General features: G+C 39.6%; 1 protein-coding gene across 2 annotated transcripts in view; it reads left to right on the plus strand.

The window, feature by feature from the left end:
- Positions 1-26218, plus strand: part of LOC147701324 (putative methyltransferase DDB_G0268948) — a 349449-nt gene that overhangs the window by 103187 nt on the left and 220044 nt on the right. For both annotated transcript variants that reach the window (XM_086930041.1, XM_086930042.1), the window contains exon 3: positions 1850-2063. In XM_086930041.1, coding sequence (XP_086786167.1) covers positions 1850-2063 — 214 coding nt within the window. The remainder of the gene's footprint in view (positions 1-1849; positions 2064-26218) is intronic.

Genomic DNA, 26218 nt, shown 5'->3' on the forward strand with positions numbered 1-26218 from the left:
CACCATCCATATTAGCATACAAGCGGGGACATGCCCCGCCATGGAAAGGCATGCGGTGGGGTGCACATGGGGCGTACCTATGTTATCCCCCTGCATTTGACAGTACAACGTGGCAGGCACCGCGCGGTGCTTGCCACGTGTGTACTGTCAAATGTCCAACTTGCATTTCTGGCAATGTCAGTATTGTGGGGTGCACCCGCCAGTGTGGCTGGCGCATCTTAATGGGATGTGCGGGACTGCCGCACCCTTAGCGGGCGGTCCCATTTCCCAGGGGTATGGCAGGCAGACAAAATGGGCCCCCATGTTTCTGTGGTGAGTGAAATCCGAAACATGAATGAGTGGATATTGTTTGAATCCAAACTACGGGATCCTGTCCTGAAAAATGAATTCCACCCAGAAATGTAAGTATATTTCAGTTATAATGACATTAACGACTATGGGATGCCTTTAAAGCAGTGCTCCCAGACATTTGCATTGGATTAATGGCTGCCATCAAAAATATACTCCCACATATGTAGGTGGGCCAGTCATACCAGACAGGATACACATGGTCATAGTTTTGGTCTGTTCAAAGAGTTTTAAACATAGGCCCAAGAAATGTGCAGCACTCACTGAGGACAAAAACACTGGAAGCAGAAAATGGCCTAGGGCCATACTGTGCACCCAGGGTCTTCGGTGATTGAGAAAAACTGATGCACAGCAGACACAGATGACAATTCCCTGGCAATTATCCTAAGTGACAATCTAGGGGCAGATGTACTAGCGTTTTTTGCTGGTGCAATTGGGTTTTAGACCAGTTTGAGACAGCTAAAAAAGTGTGGCCCATGTACTAATCCTATTTTCCGAGTCGCAAATCAATTTGCGACTAGCAAAATAGGATTAGTGACTCGCTATTAGGAAGGGGCGTTCCAATGGCGTTCCTTCCCAATACTGACTCCTGAAGCTATGTATGACCGTTTTGCGACCGCAATTGCGGTCGCAAAACAGTCATAGTTTACCACCCTTCACAAGATGGTGGAAGACCACTCGCAAATGAGAAGGGGTCTCGAAGGGACCCCTTCCCCTTTGTGATTTTTTAAGGGACCACTGCCTGCGCTTAAAGAATTAAACTGAAAAGTTTCATTTTTATGTTTTAAATGCACACCGTTTTCCTTTAAGGAAAACGGGCTGCATTTTTTTTAAACTGCTTTATTTAAAAGCAGTCTCGACATGGTGGTCTGCTGAGCCCAGCATGCCACAATCCCTGGGAGTGCCAGTCATTCTCAACGGAGTCACAAATTGTGACAGCCTCATTAATATGCATGAAGCATGCAATTTGTGACCCCATTGGAAATCGCAAACAGTGTCTCAGACTCAGATTGTGCAACCCAATTTGCGAGTCACAAATGCGACTCAATTTGCGACTACCAAATTGGTGGGTCATACATCTGGACCATAGTTCTCTAAGAGGACATTTCAGATAGAATCATAATTAGGCATGAGTGACATTCAAGTCGCTTCTGTTCAGCAACATTGTTCACCACTTTCATATTGATATAGTAACTATAGAACATGCTCATCAAACAGATTCCTTAAAAAATCATTTTCACCAATAATTTCACCAATCATTTCTAGAATTTATATCTAAGATGTATTTTTATTTTAGACATATGCTTTCCTTAGATATTTGATGCAAGGGAGAAATGCTTTCTCAATAGTAGCTAATGAATGGTTTTGGAGGATGATGTAAGTGTTAATGCTGGTAGCTGAAGTAAAGGCAGGTTGTCTGATATTAGATTGATATTTCTCTGAAAGACCAAGAATTACATGAATTTTCTAGTTAAATCCAACTTCTTATCCTATATTTTAGGGTTGCTGCAGCAGAGCACCTCCCATTTGAAGATAGCAGTGTGGACCTGATCACTGCATCAGTTGCTGCACATTGGTTCAACTCTGAGGAATTCTTTAGAGAAGCAGATCGTGTCCTCAAGCCCAATGGTTGCTTAGCAATGTACTGCCTCAATCCACACTATGATCTTTACTACAAGGATTGTTCTAATTTTCTGACTGATGTGTTTATGGAGGTGAGAGCACATAGTATTGTCATTTTATTGGTTGCAGAAGGCATTTCAAATAGTGCTAGGTCCATTTAGATGGGGAATCTGAAGCTTCACATTGTTAGGCCTATCATTTTGAGTTTGAAAAATTCTTGAAACTGTTGATTTCAAGCTTCCAAATGTTTATTTAATTACAAGCGCGTGCTCTATGATTTTTTTGCATTAAAACAATTGTCATTCTTCATCCTCCCTCATTAACTGTCCTTTAATTTTGCTCACAATATTGCCCTATTTTTCTTTCAGATTATTATCCTTTTTAGGAAATGTACATTTTACTGAAACTCATGAGTTTGGGAAATAGTTCCCCTTTACAAATAGGCATATGTGTTGATTTTTTGACAGTTTGCAAGTTTTTAATCCTCCACATATATTTTTCAGATTTTGAGCAATTTCCTGCCCTTCTCTGTAGTTGTCTTGCCTTCCATGTGACCTAGAATTGGTCACTATTCCTTCCCTTCCCATTTTCTGGTGAAAATCTTGTAAGTGTTGGTGAATAAGCAAATGTCAAGATAGCAGAACCAATTATTAAAGAAGTTCTTTGGGCATCACATTATTTGACAAATTGAAATGAGATTGACTGCATTGTTGCATGTTTAATAGCAAAACATCTTGAAACTGCAGCTCGTTGATGCCTGTCTGACACATTATTCCAATTCTAATTTTATAAGAGAACATTTTTGAGGTTTTTTACTTTTATGCATGGACCTCAATAAAGGGTCACAAGGGGTTACATCTGTGACCTCTAGCTTGCCATGTGAACCACTGGTACTGCCTTTGTGACCTCGACCTCAGATGTGGCAAAATCAGTCCCAAAAACATGAACTCTTCTCCCTTATGGGCGTTTGGGCTTCACAAACACCCCCCCCCCCCTTGTTTTCAGCCCATTTTCCCATATACTAATAGTGAGTATTAGTGTATTATTCACTATAAGTATAAGAAAAAAAAAAGCTTGAACAAGACCTTTGCAGGCAACTTGGATGACTAAATCTAAAATGACATTTTTGACATATATGTTACATACATGCATCTGGGTGAGTGTGAATATGGGAACGTATATGTCTGTTTTAGGCATGAGCATGTGTATGAAAGCAAGTGAGCGGGAGTGAGTAATAAGTGAGATTGAGTGTGAGTCAAAGTGAATTAGAATGTAATTGAAAAATATTGACCCTATGAGGTCAGAGTGAGTAAGTGAGTAAGAATGACATGTATGAATGAGTGTTTAGGAATGCTAGAGCGTAAGGAAGTGTGAGTAAAAATGAGTAAGTGTTAGTGATAAGTGTGTGTAACTGTTAGAGTAAGAATGAGTGAAAGAGTGAGTGCAAGTGATTGAGAGTCACAAACTATGAGTTAGTCAGAGTAGGAATAAGTGATAGTGTGAATGAATGAGAAAGTAAAGATATGAGAATGTGTGAGTGTGAGTTCATAAAAATGATTGTAAGCGAATATAAGTGAGTGTGAGTGGGAATGTGGTATAATGCTTGCACATCTGATATTGACCGTGGCATAGAAAAGCTCATTCTTGGCTTACATAGGTCTGTTTTAGGCAAGAGCATGTGTGTGAAAGCAAGTGAGTGGGAGTGAGAAAGAATAAGTGAGATTCGGTGTGAGTCAGAGTGAATGAGATTTTCATTGAAAAATACTGAACCTAAGGAGTCAGAGTGAGTAAGTGAGTAAGAATGATATGTATGAATGAATGTTGAGGAATGCTAGCGTGTAAGAAAGTGTGAGTAAAAATTAGTAAGCTGTAGTGATAAGTGAGTGTAACTGTGAGAGTAAGAATGAGTGAAAGAGTAAGTGCAAGTGAATGAGAGTCACAAACCATGAGTGAGTCAGAGTGAGAATGAGTGATAGTGTGAATGAATGAGAAATTAAATACAGGAGAATGTGTGAGTGTGAGTTCATAAAAATGATTGTAAGTGAATATAAGTGTGTGTGAGTGGGAATGTGGTATAATGCTTGACCATCTGATGTTGACCGTGGCATATTAAAGCTAATTATTGGCTTACAGAGGCAACATGGCAAAATGCTGGAGCTGAAATACAGGAGGCATTTCTTAGGACCCAATTCCGATCTTGCTCAGAAGGGTTCCAAACAGGATCCGTAGCGAGTGAATCTGATTTGTAGCCCGGTTTCTGAATGACTTGAACAGCTGTGCATGCAAGCAAGTACGATGTGAATATCATCTCGTGCTCTGAGCGACTCATACCTGTCAGCAAAGCCCTCTGGACGACTACAACATGGTCGACTCGTGCAGCACAATGGGTCCGATGTCTGAGCGACCAAGTACCATGCATGGTGAATCAGCCGGATCGAGTCGGAGCCTCAGACTCAAAAAAACTCCAGGAAGCCTACTTTGGGAGGCCTAGCAGGCCCCCCTTCACCTGGGGCCTTTCGAATTGGTACGGGGGGGTGCCAATGGGTCCCCCGATCCAAGAATGCACAGCGTGGCCACAGGGTGTACACTTCTCCCAACCCACCCATTTTCGGCAATGGGAGCCTGTGTATGTGTCTGTACGCAGGGTCCCATAGACTTCTGAGCAAATTGAGTCCCTATGCTTAAGGACGCATCGTACTCACTCGCTCGGACGCCTGGAGCATGTTTCATCTGGAAAGCCCTCTGGATCCAAGCTGTACAGAGGGCTTTCCGGATGGGATCGGAATCTGGCCCTTGGTGTGACAAAACAGGAATTTTTTCAGCTCTTGCCCCACTTTTTGCGCCCATTTGGACTATTCAATTTGGTTTTCTGACTGATTGTGCCCTGGGATCTCCTAAACACGCCCGGGGGCAGTACTCTGGCTTAAAGGTACATGGTAATTAGGAGCAATTACAATTGGTACCTAAAACCTACCTATAGGTCCGTATGTTGTAGATTCTGGAATTAAAGTAACTTCCAATGTTTAAAACTTCCTTATTTTTTCATAGAGATCACACCTAAGATGCATCCTAGGTGCCTCAAGGGTATAGTCCATTGTGATAATAAGCAGGAACATTATAGAAGATGATTTATGTGCAGTGATGAGGGAAAACCTGTCAATTTTGTTTTCCCCAGCAGAGAGTATTAGCTCCATACGCTAATATGGGAAGGATTTATTTAAAAATAATAAAATCTATATTTTCAAAGGAGTTTGCTAAAATAATAATTCAAAGTATGGTGAGAAAGTAGTTTCAGGACTGATTTCCTAAAGTTACCCAAAATCTACTCTTAGCAGCCTCTTTTGATTAAGCCACCTTTGAGAGGCTGAGCCAAGCTGCCTTAATGAGGTGTGAAGTGGCCTGGGCTGAGACGGATCACTAACATAATATCGACTATATAAATATCCCCATACACAAATATCGATACAAAAATATCGATATCCAAAATATCGACATCCTATCTTCAAAATGTAAAATACAAAAAAGTAGAAAAAATAATATAGAGGTTAAAAATATCGATGTACGGGGCGTGGCTTGGACGGCATTGGCAATGGCTGCCTAATTCTGACATTCGGAGCAAGGAGAAGCGAGCAGTTAACAATTCTGGAGTCACGGAGCATGAAAGAAGAAGGGAATACAAGTTTTCACCTCGTGAGTCTGCGGCTCAAGAGGTGACTAAGAGAACCGACTTTTATGACCCTGAGAGGTCGTAACTCGAAGTTGAAGGTGGCGAGTACTGCCCGACACGTATTCAACAAAATGGCAGTGCCTGGGATGATCAAGCTCGGGAGATGAAGAGCACTAAAATAAAGCGGAGAGCCCAAGACATTTCGCCTTGCAGTCATCCGGCGTGTGTAGGTGGGTAACCACACGTTGTGATGTTTTTTATGGCAGAGCACAGAGATTGCATGACCGACTACGTCTTGCCTGAACCTGCAATTGCACCCACGTGACCTGGTCTGCCCACACGGTATTCGCTATCACTCATTGCCACAACATAAAGCGGTCCCATAATAAGGCATCGCCAGCCCATCTATACATATTCTGCATATGCTGTTTCCCACACCTCTGCCAATACAATTTGCCATGGATTAATGTGCACGCAACGGGTAGAAAGAAAATCCCTACCAAAATGGCAGTGCATCCACTGTGATCAGGAGAGATGGAGAGTGCCCCTGGACATATGCACGGGTTTACCTGCCTTCAGTCTACTGTGTGCCATGTCTTCCGTGTAGACCAAAGTTGATATGCTAGAGGAAACAAAGTTCTGCAATTAGTTGCGCCCCGGTGGCACTTGTGTCTTTATGTTTTTACTATTAACTAGCTGTGGGACAAACTGAAACAATTGGCTTGCTGGTATTGTACCAAACTTGTGCTGTGTTCTATGACTTGGCTTCTCCTGAGCCAGCTACATATATGCCTGTATTGTATCCACTGCTAAGCAAACCCATTTTGCCACTTCTTCACTTCTCTTTATTGACTATATCATTGCTGTCCACACAGCCTCTAACTTCATACAGTGACAGACTTACACTTACCACCCCTGGATAAAAGTACTAGCAATAAGCCAATAATACCACTGCAAAGTGTGCTTGGTCCAACACATTAAGGTTACTTAGCGACGCACCTAATGGGGGGAGGAATCTAAGAGTGAACTCATCAACCTCTATGGTGCGAGTTTTGGGCAGACCTCTACATAGGGTCCTACCCAAACTGTCCGAGTACAGGTGTTAAGAGAGGTTTTCTCATTTTAATTTAAAATATTCACCAGCACACTGTGAGAGTTAACTTTCATTTATCACTGCCATAAACCCCTGGCATCGGAGCAAGATGGCAGACAAAGAAGCCAGAGCTCAATTCAAAAAGTCAAAAGCCGAACAAACGATTTCAGACTCTCCGAACAAAGCCAAATCCGATATGTACAGTATAATGGACATGATCTGAAGAAAATTGGCTGATGTACATGACCTTGCAAAGTCTACTTAACAAAATACTGACTCCTTGCAGCTGGAACATACCACTATCCGGGCAGACAAGTGCACAATCAACTCAAACATCACGGACGCAGAACAAATGATAAGCGATATCGAAGATGTAGCCTCCCAGGCCAGCAAAGAAATTAAGCATCTCCTGGAAACTACAAATGAACTTAAATAACACACAGCTGAGTTGGAAGTACGCAATCGAAGGGGCAACATACGTATCTTTGGAATTTCGGAGGGCTCAGAACATTCTGTGGAGTCGTGTGTGGCTTTAATGGATACCCATGATTACAAGCATAAAATGCCATCATGCATTGAAAATGGACAGGGCGCATAGGATCCCGATTTTCAATTCCTCAAATAGGAATGGGGTTCAACCTGTAATATGCAAATTATTGCGCCTCAACATACAGAGGCCCTTCTAGACTTTGCTAGGAAGAACCACAAAGTCACATGGGAAGGTCATCGAATTAACTTTTCGCAGGACTACTCAAAAGCAACGGTGGATACAAGAAAGGGATTTCTTCTACTAAGAGACAAATTGAGAGAAGAAAACATCCAATTTTCATTTGAAGGTCGAGCAAAGTTCAGGATTTTTGAAAACGGCAAACCGCACTTCTTTACAAATCCTAAAGATCTTGCAAAATATTTGGAAGAATCCCAAGTGGAACATTCTGAAGGGGCCTCTAATAAACAGAACCCTTGATATCCTTTGGTTTATTGCAATGTTTAACTATACACTTACATTTCAAAATGTAAAAGTTTTTTGCATAATCTATGCTTATGGTAACAGCTATACACTGATCTCATAAGCGTTAATGTATGTGTATACACATGCCTTGTCTTTACTATACTTAGGCGGGTTGTGGCTAGAGGCACCTTAGTACATTTCCCCAGGGAACACAAATTTTTGTGGGTGCGTTATGAGTTGATAATCACCCCTAGGTGTGTTTTCACATCTTAAGTACTGGTTCCGTTGGGTCAATTCACAAGCTCTTGATGTTATAATCAGTCATGAATTTTGGTTTCAACAGATTAGGATAGGCACGAAATTCAGTTATTCTAGAGTTTGTTATATATGGTCAACAAGATATATATCTCAATAATGGTTGCTAATGCCCACTGAGTATACTACTGTTACATAAATAATAGATTTGTGCTACTTCAGTTGTGCTACTCCAGATTAGACAAATCTCAGGTTCATATCCTCCCGGCTGCCAGTTGACGGACCTGCCGTCGCAGCTCCTACATTCCAAGAATTTAGGTAGGGGAGGGAGGGAGGGAGGGCTGGTGGGAGGAGGGTATGGGGTTAAAAATGTTTTTGGTTGCTTTCCAGGTGTTGCTTTTTCTCAGTTGCATTGAATTGTCAGGTATGCTCTACTTTTGGTATAATGTTAGATACAGGCCCTGGGTGGTATACAAAAAAAGACGCCAACACCAGATGATCCTCCATACAGAACTAGATAACATTTTATGGGTTTCACAAGAAGTGTTCCACACTTATTTTATGGGTATATGTATTTCGATAACCACTATTGGATCAGTCAATGGCACAAATTAAAAATATTGCAGAAGACCTCAATATAGTCTCCCTAAATGTGAAAGGGCTTAACAACCCAATTAAGTGTAGAAACCTGTTTGACTACCTGGCCAAAACCAAGGGTGACATCATACTCCCTTGTGGAAATGAAAATCTCAGAGGAGTATGTTAGCTATATCAAACACAACTGAATCTCACATATCGCCTGCTCACCAGCTAACCATAAGAGAAAAGGAGTTATTACTCTTATGGCCAGAAAATCCAATTTCTCTGCTATCTCACACACACATGATGAGGAAGGGAGAGTGTTAGTCACACATGTTAAAAAAGGTGATGACTCAATCCATGTTCTCAATATCTATGGCCCAAATTCTGATGAGCCTATCTTCTGAGAAAAGATCGAAGACACCATAGGCAGATTTCCACAAGATGATCTCAGCATAGTTGTAGTGTAGTTCCTATATTCCCAATAGGCTCTGCGCATTGGAATGAAGAATTACAAATGAAGAGTTCTCCCAGTATAATTTTAGGCCCAGAGGGGGGAGGAAAAACAAGGCTAAATGGGTTTACCTCTGTGCAGACCTATATGTGCAGACCTATATGCTTTTTCAATGAGTTACTTCACAATAAATTTGAGAGAGGATGCTATATTCAAGAAGAAAACATGTGATTTATTCAAACATTATTTTTATTATTTTTCATTGTACCTTACGGTTTATATATTTTTAAGCATACGTTCAAAATGATTTATTTACTTACAAAAAGGATTTTATATATTTTAAGTGACACATTTTATAAATACAGCTGTACAAAACATGATTCAATTTAAGCAAAAGAACCCCAAACACATCACCTTGTCCTATTTTCATTCATTCCATCATGCATACCACTACACACACTACCCAGATCTAAAAGAACAAATTAGACACAATATACAAAAAAACACTGAATTGATATAAGTTGTTATAAGAAGACCCCTATATATTGTTATGGGAGAGACATCCTACAAGCTAATCACATTATAGTCAAAACATTATTTGCACAAGGTTGCTTATATCTCTGTGCTTATGCCAAATTGATTGTTTATATAAGGGTTTTCGATGCGTATGGCCTACGTACGTTTCGGTGATTTCTGATGTTTAGATCACCTTCTTCAGGGCCAACAATCAACTAAACAAAAAACAACTACACACCAATGGCTAAAATCGAGGGGTTCTTGGATTTCTGAAAATGAAAAACATTTCATAATACAAATTAATAACATTTCTTTTACTGCATCCTCATGTTAGATCGTCCTATCAGATCATTTTAATTATAAGTTGCTCGGCATGCTAAAGCATAGTACCACAGTGAAATCTTATTCCTAAGACATTTTCTACAACTAAATCACTAAGAGGAGCAAGAGGCACCCAGTGATATCTAGTGTGCAAATAAAGTTTAAGATAAGTGCTAAGTGAAAGTTTGGTAGTGTTACCCAGAAAGAGATTTAAGGAAAGTTTAAAAACAGTTTGATTATAGATACAACATTGTAAGGAAGATATCCTGACAACTGTCTAAGATCTGAACATGGAGCGTTACCTAATTTTAATAGTGACAATGGAGAAACTCCCTTATTATTTGAAGATGGAGAGGAACTCTGTTTATCCGTAAGATTACTGCATCTAGAGGGAACATAGACAAAAGTGAGCCTATATTTTGGCCAACATATATTTATGTAGGTGGTCGGAGTTATCTAAGGGGTTACCTGTTTTTGGTAAAGGGTCCTATCTATGTGTGGATTGTCAAGTGCTGTTCGTGGACCAGCTGTTCCCAAGATTTCCAATATATTATAATATTTCAAGTAGTTCAACCTAGGGATGTATAGAAGCTAATTAACGAACATATATGTTTTGTTTTTAATAAGCTAAACAACACTAAGGTTGCTGTATTTACCTGATATTCGTTTTCCAGCTGAGCAGGAAGATTTACGCAGAAAAGTTAAAGCAGGAACAGACTCTCCTTCTTATCTTTATTTTGAGGGTTGCCGATGTCGGTAAATTACATCACCATCTATGGAATGCAATGTACTATGAATTACTGCCACAGTTTGAGCTGCCTGTTTGTACAGGTATAGCAGAGATCGGATTGCCCCCTTCCCCCCCCCCCACTGTGAATTGAGAATTCACTTAGTTTAATTTCATTTAAGTTACTTGGCGAGCACTCGCTATGTTGTTATTAATCACGGGAGAGAGTTTATCTGCGCATTGTACCGGGGTTGGGCTGTTTTCCACTATCGCATACTAATACAGTGCGACCTGCCTGTTAGTATAAGTATAAATATAATCAGGGTTTCAACTATCACTGCGTAGGGAGAGGTCACTCTGAAGGGCTTTCTCGACGCGCAAATGCTAACAAATTATTTAGCCAGTTTGAAAATGTCTGCAGGATACGCGTGTTGGAACAAATGCCTCTCCGAGCGATTCTAAAAAACACACGCATTATCTAGGGGTCGGGCTGTAACTAATATCTATAACCCTAAACTAGCTCAGCATTGCCATGCCATGCCTGGACGCGACACAGTCCCAGTGCAGACCAAAAGATGTTTATAGGGAATCGCGGCAGTTCGAGGTGGTTATTTGCGTGTTTGCTCAAATAAACCGTATGGCGGTATCTGCGTTTAAGCTTTTAAGGGTTTTAAAGATGCGCTAGTGCAGAGCTCTCCCTAGGAGAATCTTACTGATTCCGGTGATAAGCCGGTCATCTGAGGGGGGTCCTCCGATCCACGTTTTGCTGCGGGACATCTGACTACTTTCAGTTTGGTTATATAGGTTTGCTCTGATACGAGGGACGCCCTGTTTCAGGTGTAAGTAATTGACCTGAATAGTTTAGACTATGTGGTAAACAGCATGGTAGGACTACTCTTTCTTTCCTTTTGTGTTTTTTTAATGGGAGATAGAGGTAGGACTAACCTAGCAGTATACTCCTGTTGGATTAATACATAAAAGATGGCCACCAATTCTGTAGTACATGTCCCAAATATATGGCTATGTATACAGTAACTTTAACTTTAAGAAGAGCACAACTGTTTGCTACATATGATGTTTTGTCATTAGTTCACAAAATATATGTCGATTTGGTACAGTACGACAAAGAACAGAGAATATATGATATTCCAAAGGGTAAGGGGCCCACAGATTTAATTGGAAACTAATGTGTCCTTATTGTTGGCCCCTTGTATATATATATTTTCCTGGTAATGTCAGTGGATATCAAAGAGAGAGCGGCTGGCGCTAAGTTGTCACAATCCACGATATGTCCTCATTGTGGCCACGCCGTACAGTCTCAATGCTATAGATCCAGTAGGTTTCACGCTGCTTTCTAAGGTTGGTGATATCTTTACCGGGGACGACATGGATGCGTTCTAGGATCTGCCATCGCATATCTCTTTCGGTATGACCATATTGTATATAGTGTGGTACCATAGGGGCCACCTTTCCAGTCCTCACTGCTGACTTATGTTCTGAGAATCTAGTTCGAAATTCTCTAGATGTTTTTCCTACATAGCCCATATTGCAGGGGCACATAATCAAATATACTATGTTTGATGTTTTACAGTTGGTCATTTCTCTCAACTGGCCTGATTTATTACCGTACGTCAATGTGTCTCCCGGGATAACTTGATCACATGCATGGCAATTGCCACATTTGTGATTACCTTTAGGTAGAGGTTTTCCATCTATGGTAAGCTGGCGAGAGGTCTCTTTGTTTTTCCACCTACTGTGAACTAATTTGTCTCGGAGGTTTTGATTACGCCTAAAGCTATTGTAGGTCTGCTTAGTTCTTCGTTGTGTTCATTGATGTTTAAGATTTTCCAATTTTTGTTTATCACTCTTCTTATCTTGTTGTTTAAAGTTGAATGATTTAGGACACAGACTAGCTTTTGGGTAGTGGCTCTCTCTATAGGATGTAATAGAGCATCTCTGTTATAATATTTGGCTCTTTTCATTGATTCGCGAACCAATCTTTTAGGGTAACCCCGTAACAGCAAACGGTCTGTAAGTTTGGCAGCATGTGTCATAAAATCTTTCATGTTGGTACAGTTCCTTTTTATTCTTAGGAACTCCCCGAAGGGGATGGAATCTTTTTGACATGCTGGATGGTAGCTGCCATGTTTGAGAATGGTGTTTTGTGCCGTAGGGTTCCTGTATAGGCTGACTGAGTTCTCCTTCCGTGTGTTGGATCGAAATGTCCAGGAATTCTACTTTGTCTGATGAGAATTTGCATGTAAACTTTAGGTTCTGGTCTGCCAAATTAAGCCATTCTATGAATTCTTTAAACATGTCTTCCGACCCTGTCCAGATGAAGAAAACATCATCTATAAAGCGATGCCATCTGGTAATATTTTCAAAGAAAGGGGCAAGTTCATTGAAAACTTTCTTTAGTTCGAATTCACCCATATAGATGTTTGCAATGCTGGGGGCACAAGATGCCCCCATGCTAACTCCTTTGATCTGTTGAAATAGATCCTGTTTAAACTCAAAGAAGTTATTCTGGAGAACTATTTTTAAACATTCCAATATGAAGACATCCGGTCTCTGCCCCGGTGTCCTAGCCAGGAGTGCTGCCACCGCTACCATGGCTTGTTCCTGGGGTATGTTTGATTATAACGACTCAATGTCACACGTTACAAGAAACTGTGTGACATTGTTAAAAGGTGTATGTTCTAAAACTCCAATCATATGTCCTGTATCTTTAATATAGGATTCATAGGTGGTGGTTAATGGGCACAAGAAGGTGTCAAGATATTTAGAAAGAGGTTCCGTGCTGGAGTTGATAGATGCCACTATCGGTCTCAGTGGAGGGTCAGTAGTGTTTTTATGTGTCTTGGGGACACCATATAGAGCTGGAACTACTGGGTTAGTTTTTATAAGGAAGTCCATCTCTTTCTGACAAATATAACCTTCTCTAAAGGCTCTATTTACTGTTTCCTCTATTTCTTCTCTTAGAGTACTAAGAGCTCTCCTATTGATCTTTTTGTAGTGCTCTTCAATGTTTAACATTTGATGGATCTTGTTTGAGTAGTGGACCAAGTCCATGACTACTATCCCTCCTGCTTTGTCGCAAGGTTTAATTGTTATATCTGTGTTTTCTTGCAGCAGTTTAAGTGCTTGCCATTCTCTTGCCTCCAGATTAGTTTGGGGTTTAGGTACGTATTTGAGAATTCTGTTTAGTTCTTTTAAGACACTTTTCTCAAAAATACTTACTTCTGGACCCACCATGTCCAGTGTAGGTTTCAAGGTGGATGGTGGTTTGCACCCTGAGAGATTTTCTTCTTCCTCTCTGTTTTCCTTGTTATCAAAATACTTCCTCAACCTATTTTTTCTGAAAAAGGAGAAAATATCTTGGATTATTCTAAATCCGTTGACTGTGGAGCTGGGGACAAAGGAAAGCCCTTTGCTGAGGACATTGATTTCTTCACATGACAGAGTGTGTGTGGACAGATTGAAAATTGGTATGGTGGTATTGGTTCCCAATCTGATTGATTCCGAACTAGCTATCTCCTGGTTTGCACCTAGGGATGAGGATGTGGAAGGTACGACTGGAGATATTAGGTCGTATTTGTCCGGAGACTGAGTATTTGTGGGCAGTTTGACTGTGGGTATGCCGGTATTGATTTCCAATCTTATTGCTTCCAATATTGTTGTCTCCTGGTTTGTACATAGGGTTGAAGGTGTGGGGGGTTCGATTGTGGATATTGGTCCGGGTTCGCACCCGGGAATTGGGGTCTCCCCCTGCCTCTGCCTCTCGATAAAAAAGGCTGCCTGGGGCCTCTGTTGAATCTTCCTGAAAATTGTCCTCTTTGGTTGCTGTTTTGATAGCCGTAGTCAAATTCATCTTCTCCTACATGTCCATCTTGATCAGAATCGGATGAATTTGTTTCTGAAAAGTTTTGGATCCTAACTCTTTTGTTATACCTCTGATTATGTGGGGTTTGATCATATGACCTAACACCTCCTGAAGTCTCATCATTCTGTTGTGTATGGTAGAGGTTTGGTCTTAGATAAGGGTAGATTTTTTCTTGTGTGAACCAGCGTACATCTTTTTTCAATTTATCCATTTTCTTTTTTATGAGATAGGTGTCAAATTCCTTAATCTCTTCAGTTATTTCTTGGAGCGTTTTCTTTGCTTCCTCTACTGTGGGACTGGCTTTCAATTTTTCTTCCAGCTCCAGGATTTCTTAATGTAGTGTGGTTACCATCTCGCGCACTGTGTCTATTATTAGGAGCATCCAGTCCCTTGAGCAACGGTTGGCAATAAGTGACCAACGCTCAAGGAACTTACGCACTTCTATAAATAAGGCTGGCATGTTTCTTACCCTCAGTCCTATAGGGATTGCTCCTGCTTTGAGATATTCTCCCATAAAAAATGCATGGGATTCCATGCGTTTGGCCTTTTTTTTTAGATTTAGTAATTTTAGCCATTCGCTATTCGTATTAGGTGTGGGGTTTGTACTGGCCCTATTACTGCCTGCGATTTGGTAGATCATATTTATGTAATCTTCATCTGAAAACCCAAATGTTTTCAGATTATCCATAGTGATCACCAAAGTAGTGGCTCAATGAAAAAAGACCAGACCTAATTGATAACACTAATAGAGAGTCAAGAGAGGAATGATATAAAGCAGTGAGTTGTTAAAGACAAATAGGTGTCCTAAAATGCTCACCCAGAGGAGTTATAGAGAGTCTAAGAGAGATGTGTAACTATAGCAGCCAGAAAAACAGTGAACTACTCTACAGTGAAAACTGTTGAGACAAAGAATTACAAATGAAGAGTTCTCCCAGTATAATTTTAGGCCCAGAGGGGGGAGGAAAAGCAAGGCTAAATGGGTTTACCTCTGTGCAGACCTATATTGCTTTTTCAATGAGTTACTTCACAATAAATTTGAAAGAGGATGCTATATTCAAGAAGAAAACATGTGATTTATTCAAACGTTATTTTTATTATTTTATACGGTTTATATATTTTTAAGCATAAGTACCAAATGATTTATTTACTTACAAAAAGGATTTTATATATTTTAAGTGACACATTTTATAAATACAGCTATACAAAACATGATTCAATTTAAGCAAAAGAACCCATCACCTTGTCCTATTTTCATTCATTCCATCATGCATATGCATACCATGGGAACTCACAGTCAGCCTATACAGGAAACCTACGGCGAAAAACACCATTCTCGAACATGGCAGCTACCATCCAGCATGTCAAAAAGATTCCATCCCCTTCGGGGAGTTCCTAAGAATAAAAAGGAACTGTACCAACATGAAAGATTTTATGACACATGCTGCCAAACTTACAGACCGTTTGCTGTTACGGGGTTACCCTAAAAGATTGGTTCACGAATCAATGAAAAGAGCCAAATATTACAACAGAGATGCTCTATTACATCCTATAGAGAGAGCCACTACCCAAAAGCTAGTCTGTGTCCTAAATCATTCAACTTTAAACAACAAGATAAGAAGAGTGATAAACAAAAATTGGAAAATCCTAAACATCAATGAACACACTGAAGAACTAAGCAGACCTACAATAGCTTTCAGGCATAATCAAAACCTGCGAGACAAACTAGTTCACAGTAGGTGGAAAAACAAAGAGACCTCTCGCCAGCTTACCATAGATGGAAAACCTCTACCTAAAGGTAATCATAAATGTGGCAATTGCCATGCATGTGATCAAGTTATCCCGGGAGACACATGGACGTACGGTAATAAATCAGGCCAGTTGAGAGAAATGACCAACTGTAAAACATCAAACATAGTCTATTTGATTATGTGCCCCTGCAATATGGGTTATGTAGGAGAAACATCTAGAGAATTTCGAACTAGATTCTCAGAACATAAGTCAGCACTGAGGACAGGAAAGGTGAATGCCCCTATGGTACCACACTATATACAACATGGTCATACCGAAAGAGATATGCGATGGCAGATCCTAGAACGCATCCATGTCGTCCCCGGTAAAGATATCACCAACCTTAGAAAGCAGCGTGAAACCTACTGGATCTATAGCCTTGAGACTGTACGGCGTGGCCACAATGAGGACATATCGACGATTGTGACAACTTAGCGCCAGCCGCTCTCTCTTTGATATCCACTGACATTACCAGGAAAATATATATATACAAGGGGCCAACAATAAGGACACATTAGTTTCCAATTAAATCTGTGGGCCCCTTACCCTTTGGAATATCATATATTCTCTGTTCTTTGTCGTACTGTACCAAATCGACATATATTTTGTGAACTAATGACAAAACATCATATGTAGCAAACATTTGTGCTCTTCTTAAAGTTAAAGTTACTGTATACATAGCTATATATTTGGGACATGTACTACAGAATTGGTGGCCATCTTTTATGTATTAATCCAACAGGAGTATACTGCTAGGTTAGTCCTACCTCTATCTCTCATTAAAAAAACACAAACAGAAAGAAAGAGTAGTCCTACCATGCTGTTTACCACATAGTCTAAACTATTCAGGTCAATTACTTACACCTGAAACAGGGCGTCCCTCGTATCAGAGCAAACCTATATAACCAAACTGAAAGCAGTCAGATGTCCCGCAGCAAGACGTGGATCGGAGTACCCCCCTCAGATGACCGGCTTATCACCGGAATTGGTAAGATTCTCCTAGGGAGAGCTCTGCACTAGCGCATCTTTAAAACCCTTAAAAGCTTAAACGCAGATACCGCCATACGGTTTATTTGAGCAAACACGCAAATAACCACCTCGAACTGGCGCGATTCCCTATAAACATCTTTTTGTCTGCACTAGGACTGTGTCGCGTCCATGCATGGCATGGCAATGCTGAGCTAGTTTAGGGTTATAGATAATAGTTACAGCCCGACCCCTAGATAATGCGTGTGTTTTTTAGAATCGCTCGGAGAGGCATTTGTTCCAACACGCATATCCTGCAGACATTTTCAAACTGGCTAAATAATTTGTTAGCATTTGCGCGTCGAGAAAGCCCTTCAGAGTGACCTCTCCCTACGCAGTGATAGTTGAAACCCTGATTATATTTATACTTATACTAACAGGCAGGTCGCACGGTATTAGTATGCGATAGTGGAAAACAGCCCGACCCCGGTACAATGCGCAGATAAACTCTCTCCCGTGATTAATAACAACATAGCGAGTGCTCGCCAAGTAACTTAAATTAAATTAAACTAAATGAATTCTCGATTCACAGTGGGAGAGAAAAAAAAGGGGGCAATGCGATCTCTGCTATACCTGTACAAACAGGCAGCTCACACTGTGGCAGTAATTCATAGTACATTGCATTCCATAGATGGTGATGTAATTTACCGACATCGGCCACCCTCAAAATAAAGATAAGAAGGAGAGTCTGTTCCTGCTTTAACTTTTCTGCGTAAATCTTCCTGCTCAGCTGGAAAACGAATATCAGGTAAATACAGCAACCTTAGTGCTGTTTAGCTTATTAAAAACAAAACATATATGTTTGTTAATTAGCTTCTATACATCCCTAGGTTGAACTACTTGAAATATTATAATATATTGGAAATCTTGGGAACAGCGGGTCCACGAACAGCACTTGACAATCCACACATAGATAGGACCCTTTACCAAAAACAGGTAACCCCTTAGATAACTCCGACCACCTACATAAATATATGTTGGCCAAAATATAGGCTCACTTTTGTCTATGTTCCCTCTAGATGCAGTAATCTTACGGATAAACAGAGTTCCTCTCCATCTTCAAATAATAAGGGAGTTTCTCCATCGTCACTATTATAATTAGGTAACGCTCCATGTTCAGATCTTAGACAGTTGTCAGGATATCTTCCTTACAATGATGTATCTATAATCAAACTGTTTTTAAACTTTCCTTAAATCTCTTTCTGGGTAACACTACCAAACTTTCACTTAGCACTTATCTTAAACTTTATTCACACACTAGATATCACTGGGTGCCTCTTGCTCCTCTTAGTGGTTTAGTTGTAGAAAATGTCTTAGGAATAGGATTTCACCGTGGTACTATGCTTTAGCATGCCGAGCAACTTATAATTAAAATGATCTGATAGGACGATCTAACATGAGGATGCAGTAAAAGAATTGTTATTAATTTGTATTATGAAATTTTTTTATTTTCAGAAATCCAAGAACCCCTCGATTTTAGCCATTGGTGTGTGTAGTTGTTTTTTGTTTAGTTGATTGTTGGCCCTGAAGAAGGTGATCTAAACATCAGAAATCACCGAAACGTACGTAGGCCGTACGCATCGAAGACCCTTATATAAACAATCAATTTGGCATAAGCACAGAGATATAAGCAACCTTGTGCAAATAATGTTTTGACTATAATGTGATTAGCTTGTAGGATGTCTCTCCCATAACAACATATAGGGGTCTTCTTATAACAACTTATGTAAATTCAGTGTTTTTTTGTCTATTGTGTCTAATTTGTTCTTTTAGATCTGGGTAGTGTGTGTAGTGGTATGCATAATGGTATGAATAAAAATAGGACAAGGTGATGTGTTTGGGGTTCTTTTGCTTAAATTGAATCATGTTTTGTATAGCTGTATTTATAAAATGTGTCACTTAAAATATATAAAATCCTTTTTGTAAGTAAATAAATCATTTTGTATTTATGCTTAAAAATATATAAACCGTAAGGTACAATGAAAAATAATAAAAATAATGTTTGAATAAATCACATGTTTTCTTCTTGAATATAGCATCCTCTCTCAAATTTATTTTGAAGTAACTCATTGAAAAAGCATATAGGTCTGCACAGAGGTAAACCCATTTAGCTCTGCGCATTGGAATAACATAAACAGCAGTGTAGACGTAGGACTGAGGTCATCTAGGTCTCTACTGACTATGTTAGACTTAATTAGTTTTTCCCAGCTAGCTCAGAGGTCACTAGAAACTTTCTCGAATGAATAGGGAGTGGGTTAACTTCCCGGATTCAGAAAAGAAGGGATTAGCTTCTGACAACCGTATAACATGACAACTTTGCTTCCTCGGAATAAAGAGTATATCTCTAGAGTTGTGTGAAAACAATAGACAACTATTTCACTCAGTCAATCGTGCATGCTTAGTTCCACCAGAGTGCAGAGGAATAGAGCGAGTTTTCAATAAAAGGTGTTATTTTATTGAGCATTCTTCTTTCTCATGCAAGAGAAATGAATTGCCACAATTGCAATACTTATCATAAAGTAAAGTGCGTACAGTAAAAGTAGTATTATGAAATAATACTGTAAAAGCATTGATATGGTTTCTTAGCCATATGATACTTTAAAATGGATAAAATATATACATACATAAAAACATTGACTAACGAACTCAACTGGTGCTTCTAAGATACGCCTACCCCGGTGTACCTGACCTAAGCCAAATACGTGGGAAGGAGTAAGTAAGTTGCAGTCTTAAGTTAAGTTAGGTTTTTGCCAAGATTCCGTATCAAGAATTCTCTCTAAGGTTTTAATCAGCTCCATACCTTGGTTATAGAATTAAGGAGGTCTTGTATCTCGTTTCTCAGGACTCAATCTCCCAGCAACCCGCGAGGGCGACTTGGGAACACCGGAGCTGGATTTTCTCGGATGGAGAAAAAGACAGCGTCTCTCTCAGTGCGTCGAAAGGGAGGGGTGGCTTCCTTCGGCTCTTGCAACCGCTGGGCTCCCGGGCAAGTAGAACGTCGCTCTGCTCCCAACCACTGTGTATTTGCTTAAGGCAACGTTGGTATATTTATACCTGAAAGGTGTCGGGTTTGACGTAAGGTTGGACATAAGACATCACTAAGAACTAACAGTTCTTTCTGGACTCCTGGAGTTCTTGTGCAAATCAAAACAAAAGCAGGGGGATTTCCCGAGCTGCTGGAGGCTTGGTTTGTTTGAAGAACGCGTTGTGCTTTCTAGGAGTCTATGGGAGTAGCCTTGCCGTATTTGGACTGCATGGGCTATTACTAAATATGGATATGATTCCTATGCCTTTATAAGGATATTATTTGTTATAACCACATAAGGGCATGAATCGGGAATATCGAATTAGGGTCCAAGATAGAAACACAACATAGTAACCGGGGACTTCAACTTACCCCTGGACCACCTAATTGACCGCCAATCCAAATATAGATATCAGACAACACGATCCCATGAGGTTCTCCATAAAGTTTGTACTAAATTTAATCTTAAGGATTCATGGCGCCTTCAACACCCAGATACAAGGGATTATACATTTTATTCTGTCCCTCACAATTATTACACTAGGATTGACTATATCTTAATATCAGGCTCCTTTACACATCTCATCGATCAAACGGATATTGCCTCAATACTAGTGTCAGACCACTCTTGTATTAACATCAAACTAGCAGGTATTCACCCCACACTTCCTCCTAAAAGATGGCGAGTTAATGATCAAGTACTTACTGATCCTACAGACAAAGAGAAGATTGAGAATGCTATCCATGATTACATTAAGAAGAATGATCTCCAAGACATAGATACCTTCACTTTATGGGACGCACTAAAGGCAACCATCAGGGGAGTAATCATTGGGATTAAAGCAAAAATCAATAAAAGACTAATTTTGGAACTTGAGACATTAGAGAAAGAAATAAAACTCCTTGACCAATTATTGAAGAAAAAATATGAATATAATAAGATCGTGAGTAAGCGGGCGGGAGTGTGGATCAACAAATTTAAGGCACTCAAACCTTGCGATGGCAATAGAGCCGGTAAATTATTAGCCTCTTACCTTAAACATAAGCAGAGACAGTTTACCATCTCTTCCATAAAAGACTTCAACAGTGCCATCCAAACTAATTATTTAGAATCACTAAATTTACTGAGCCTTTCGGACACAGAAAGTGCAGTGCTAGGGAAACCCATTTCGGAATTGGAACTAGCTAACTCTATCAAATCCATGAAAAGCAACAAGTCCCTGGGCCCAGATAGTTTCTCAGCCTCTTTTTATAAGACATTTGGAGGGTCTGTACAACCAACCTTATTAAAGGTTTTCAATACCATTGCCAGGGAGGGTCATGCATCTAATTCAATGAAAGAAGCCAACATAATCGTCATACCTAAGGAAGGGAAGGACCCCCTATTACCTAAAAATTATAGGCCTACTTCATTGATCAATGTGGACTGTAAAATCTATGCAACTATTCTTGCCTTAAGACTGAATGGGGTGCTTCCAAAGTTAATTCGTAGTGGGATTCCTTAAAAACCGAATATCTAATGACAACACACGCTTATTATGCCACATATTGGAACAAGCAAAGATGAAGCCTGTCCCTTCTATAGCCATCACCCTGGATGCTGAAAAAGCATTTGATAGAGTTTCATGGGCATTTTTGAGACAATGTATGCTGTCTTTTAATTTAGGTAGCCTGTTCATCAACATGGTTATGACCATGTATTCATCACCTACCACCTGTATAGCGATTAACGGATCCGTCTCGGACGCCTTCACACTTGAGCAAGGAACTAGTCAGGGTTGCCCTCTTTCTCCCTCCCTCTTTCTTTTAGCCCTTGAGCCATTAATTCAGGATATTAAGTGTAATAACGAAATAAGAGGTGTAAGTTTTAAGGACTCTCAGGTGAAACTAGCCGCCTATGCGGATGACATTCTCATTGTCACGGAGGACCCACATTCTTCGGTTAAGGCCCTGATGCGTTGCACAGAAGTTTATTCATCTCATTTGGGTTATAAGTTAAACAAAGATCAATCCGAAGTTAAGCCCTTGAATATTCACTGCTCCAAGGAGATTCAGGGAGACTCGGGCCTTGCATGGCAGCTGGGTTTCATCAAATATCTAGGGATGTAATTCGGTAGCACTATCATAGAGTACCCTGAAGAAAATTAAAGACCTTCTAGATACATGGTCCCCAAGATTTATCATGTGGTTGGGTAGAATCAAAACCATTAAAATGATGATCACACCCTTTGTGAATTACCTAATTAAAATGCTCCCTCTTTTAGTGACCAAGGATTTCCATCGTAAATTAGACGTTCTCTTATCCAAATTTGTATGGCAAGGGAAAAAGGCCAGAATTGAGTTGAAAAATCTTAGATTAGACAAATCTCTTGCAGACTTCAAAATGTACCAAACGGCATTTTTAGCTAAACAGGGCTGGTACTGGCTGGTACCACCCTCGGAATATGCACCCATCTGACTAGAAATTGAGAAATCCTTGATTAACAATCTTGCTCCAGCAGCCCTTCTAACCTCCAACTTCTTGAACGTCACATGCTCAAAATCCATATTTGAGCATACAAAATCTGCCCTATGGAAATTAGATAAAAACTTAGACATCAGCATAAGACGCTCTATTCTTGAGTCACTATGGGACAACCATAATATCTTATATAAAGGGGAAACCCTATATAATGAGGCCAGGATCGCTAGAGGGATCTTCTGTCCACAACAACTATTCGATTCAGCATACCCCTTTACATTCAAAGATCTACTGTCTAAATATAATCTAGAATCTTTGGAATTTCACAACTTTTTAAAAATAAAGACAGCGATATCGAAAGATAATTTAATGTCCTCACCGCCTTCCCTCCCTCAATACGTGGAAAAGATAAATAAGTTGGGTCACCAGGTTTCTTGGATCTCCAAATTACTCCGCCCACAACAATCTCTCCTCAATAAGAAACTCATTTCTTTTTGGCAATCACACTCTTCCTCTCCGATTTCGGATACTGACTATACCAAACCATGGAGCTCTGTCCCCAGGAATAAAATATCACCAGCCCTCTCACAGACAAAATTCTGGCTCCTACATAAAGCCTATTGGACACCAGTCCGCCTACACTTGCACAAGATATGTGAAGACCCTAGTTGCTGGAACTGTAAGGAAGAGACTGGGGACCTTGCACATCTGCTACTATTTTGTAAATGTGTGGAACCATTTTCGGACATTTTATTTAACTTTAGCTCTAATTTATTTTAATGCTCCCTCAAAAGGGAACTCTCTATGCTGTTATTTGGCTCTCTCAGGGTAGACTCACTGAACAATAAGGACAGTGCCCTTCTGGACCTGCTCCTGACGGCAGCGTTTAAGGTCGTCTTGAGTAATTGGAAGGACACACAGAAGGTGTCTTTTAAATGTTGTCTAAACTCGGTCTCTAATCTTAGGGGGGGCTGATAACATTGCTCTACTAAATTCACCATGGAACCCCCCTCAGACATATGTTGGACAGCCTTGAACTATACTTCAAATCACATAAACTGCCATAAATCTTAGAGTGGGAGTTAGGCCCTCCATCTGTAAATAACTTGGAACACAGGTTGGCTATACATGCTCCTAAAGGGGTCGTACCTTAACAATGCTGTTGTGTAGTATTAGTAGATGCATAACATTTTTGTATTATTGTATAGTTTGTATCATTGTATTTACTTTCTTCTGTTTATTTTGTGGTTTATTAAGTTCATTATATTGTGACTAGCTTTATGGTGGCCATATAGCCCTATCAGTATCCTATCAAGGGAATGTTATAGATCTAGGAACACAATGTATATAATGCCATGATGCCACCTTATCCTCAAATATAAATGTATTATATTTGTTTATTATTGTTATGTGAGCAATTTGTATGTAGTTATTTTGTTTATATGTAAAATTGTTAATTGAAACAACCAATAAAACGTGTTTGAACACCCAAAAAAAATAATTGATGTACAAAAAATTGATTTGATTATATATAAGAAATGATGTTAATAAAATTAACTTAAAAACATTATTTTGATGTAATGTACATTTTAACAAATACAGTAAATAGATTTAATAAAAAAATGTAAACATACAGTTTAAAAATGGCATATATAAATGTATATTTACTGTAAAACAATTAATAAAATAATAACATTAACCCCCCCCAAATTTGTATGGCAAGGGAAAAAGGCCAGAATTGAGTTGAAAAATCTTAGATTAGACAAATCTCTTGCAGACTTCAAAATGTACCAAACGGCATTTTTAGCTAAACAGGGCTGGTACTGGCTGGTACCACCCTCGGAATATGCACCCATCTGACTAGAAATTGAGAAATCCTTGATTAACAATCTTGCTCCAGCAGCCCTTCTAACCTCCAACTTCTTGAACGTCACATGCTCAAAATCCATATTTGAGCATACAAAATCTGCCCTATGGAAATTAGATAAAAACTTAGACATCAGCATAAGACGCTCTATTCTTGAGTCACTATGGGACAACCATAATATCTTATATAAAGGGGAAACCCTATATAATGAGGCCAGGATCGCTAGAGGGATCTTCTGTCCACAACAACTATTCGATTCAGCATACCCCTTTACATTCAAAGATCTACTGTCTAAATATAATCTAGAATCTTTGGAATTTCACAACTTTTTAAAAATAAAGACAGCGATATCGAAAGATAATTTAATGTCCTCACCGCCTTCCCTCCCTCAATACGTGGAAAAGATAAATAAGTTGGGTCACCAGGTTTCTTGGATCTCCAAATTACTCCGCCCACAACAATCTCTCCTCAATAAGAAACTCATTTCTTTTTGGCAATCACACTCTTCCTCTCCGATTTCGGATACTGACTATACCAAACCATGGAGCTCTGTCCCCAGGAATAAAATATCACCAGCCCTCTCACAGACAAAATTCTGGCTCCTACATAAAGCCTATTGGACACCAGTCCGCCTACACTTGCACAAGATATGTGAAGACCCTAGTTGCTGGAACTGTAAGGAAGAGACTGGGGACCTTGCACATCTGCTACTATTTTGTAAATGTGTGGAACCATTTTCGGACATTTTATTTAACTTTAGCTCTAATTTATTTTAATGCTCCCTCAAAAGGGAACTCTCTATGCTGTTATTTGGCTCTCTCAGGGTAGACTCACTGAACAATAAGGACAGTGCCCTTCTGGACCTGCTCCTGACGGCAGCATTTAAGGTCGTCTTGAGTAATTGGAAGGACACACAGAAGGTGTCTTTTAAATGTTGTCTAAACTCGGTCTCTAATCTTAGGGGGGGCTGATAACATTGCTCTACTAAATTCACCATGGAACCCCCCTCAGACATATGTTGGACAGCCTTGAACTATACTTCAAATCACATAAACTGCCATAAATCTTAGAGTGGGAGGTAGGCCCTCCATCTGTAAATAACTTGGAACACAGGTTGGCTATACATGCTCCTAAAGGGGTCGTACCTTAACAATGCTGTTGTGTAGTATTAGTAGATGCATAACATTTTTGTATTATTGTATAGTTTGTATCATTGTATTTACTTTCTTCTGTTTATTTTGTGGTTTATTAAGTTCATTATATTGTGACTAGCTTTATGGTGGCCATATAGCCCTATCAGTATCCTATCAAGGGAATGTTATAGATCTAGGAACACAATGTATATAATGCCATGATGCCACCTTATCCTCAAATATAAATGTATTATATTTGTTTATTATTGTTATGTGAGCAATTTGTATGTAGTTATTTTGTGTATATGTAAAATTGTTAATTGAAACAACCAATAAAACGTGTTTGAACACCCAAAAAAAATAATTGATGTACAAAAAATTGATTTGATTATATATAAGAAATGATGTTAATAAAATTAACTTAAAAAAATTATTTTGATGTAATGTACATTTTAACAAATACAGTAAATAGATTTAATAAAAAAATGTAAACATACAGT

This window comes from Lissotriton vulgaris, chromosome 7 (genome assembly GCF_964263255.1).
Source record: "Lissotriton vulgaris chromosome 7, aLisVul1.2, whole genome shotgun sequence".
NCBI lineage: Eukaryota > Metazoa > Chordata > Amphibia > Caudata > Salamandridae > Lissotriton > Lissotriton vulgaris.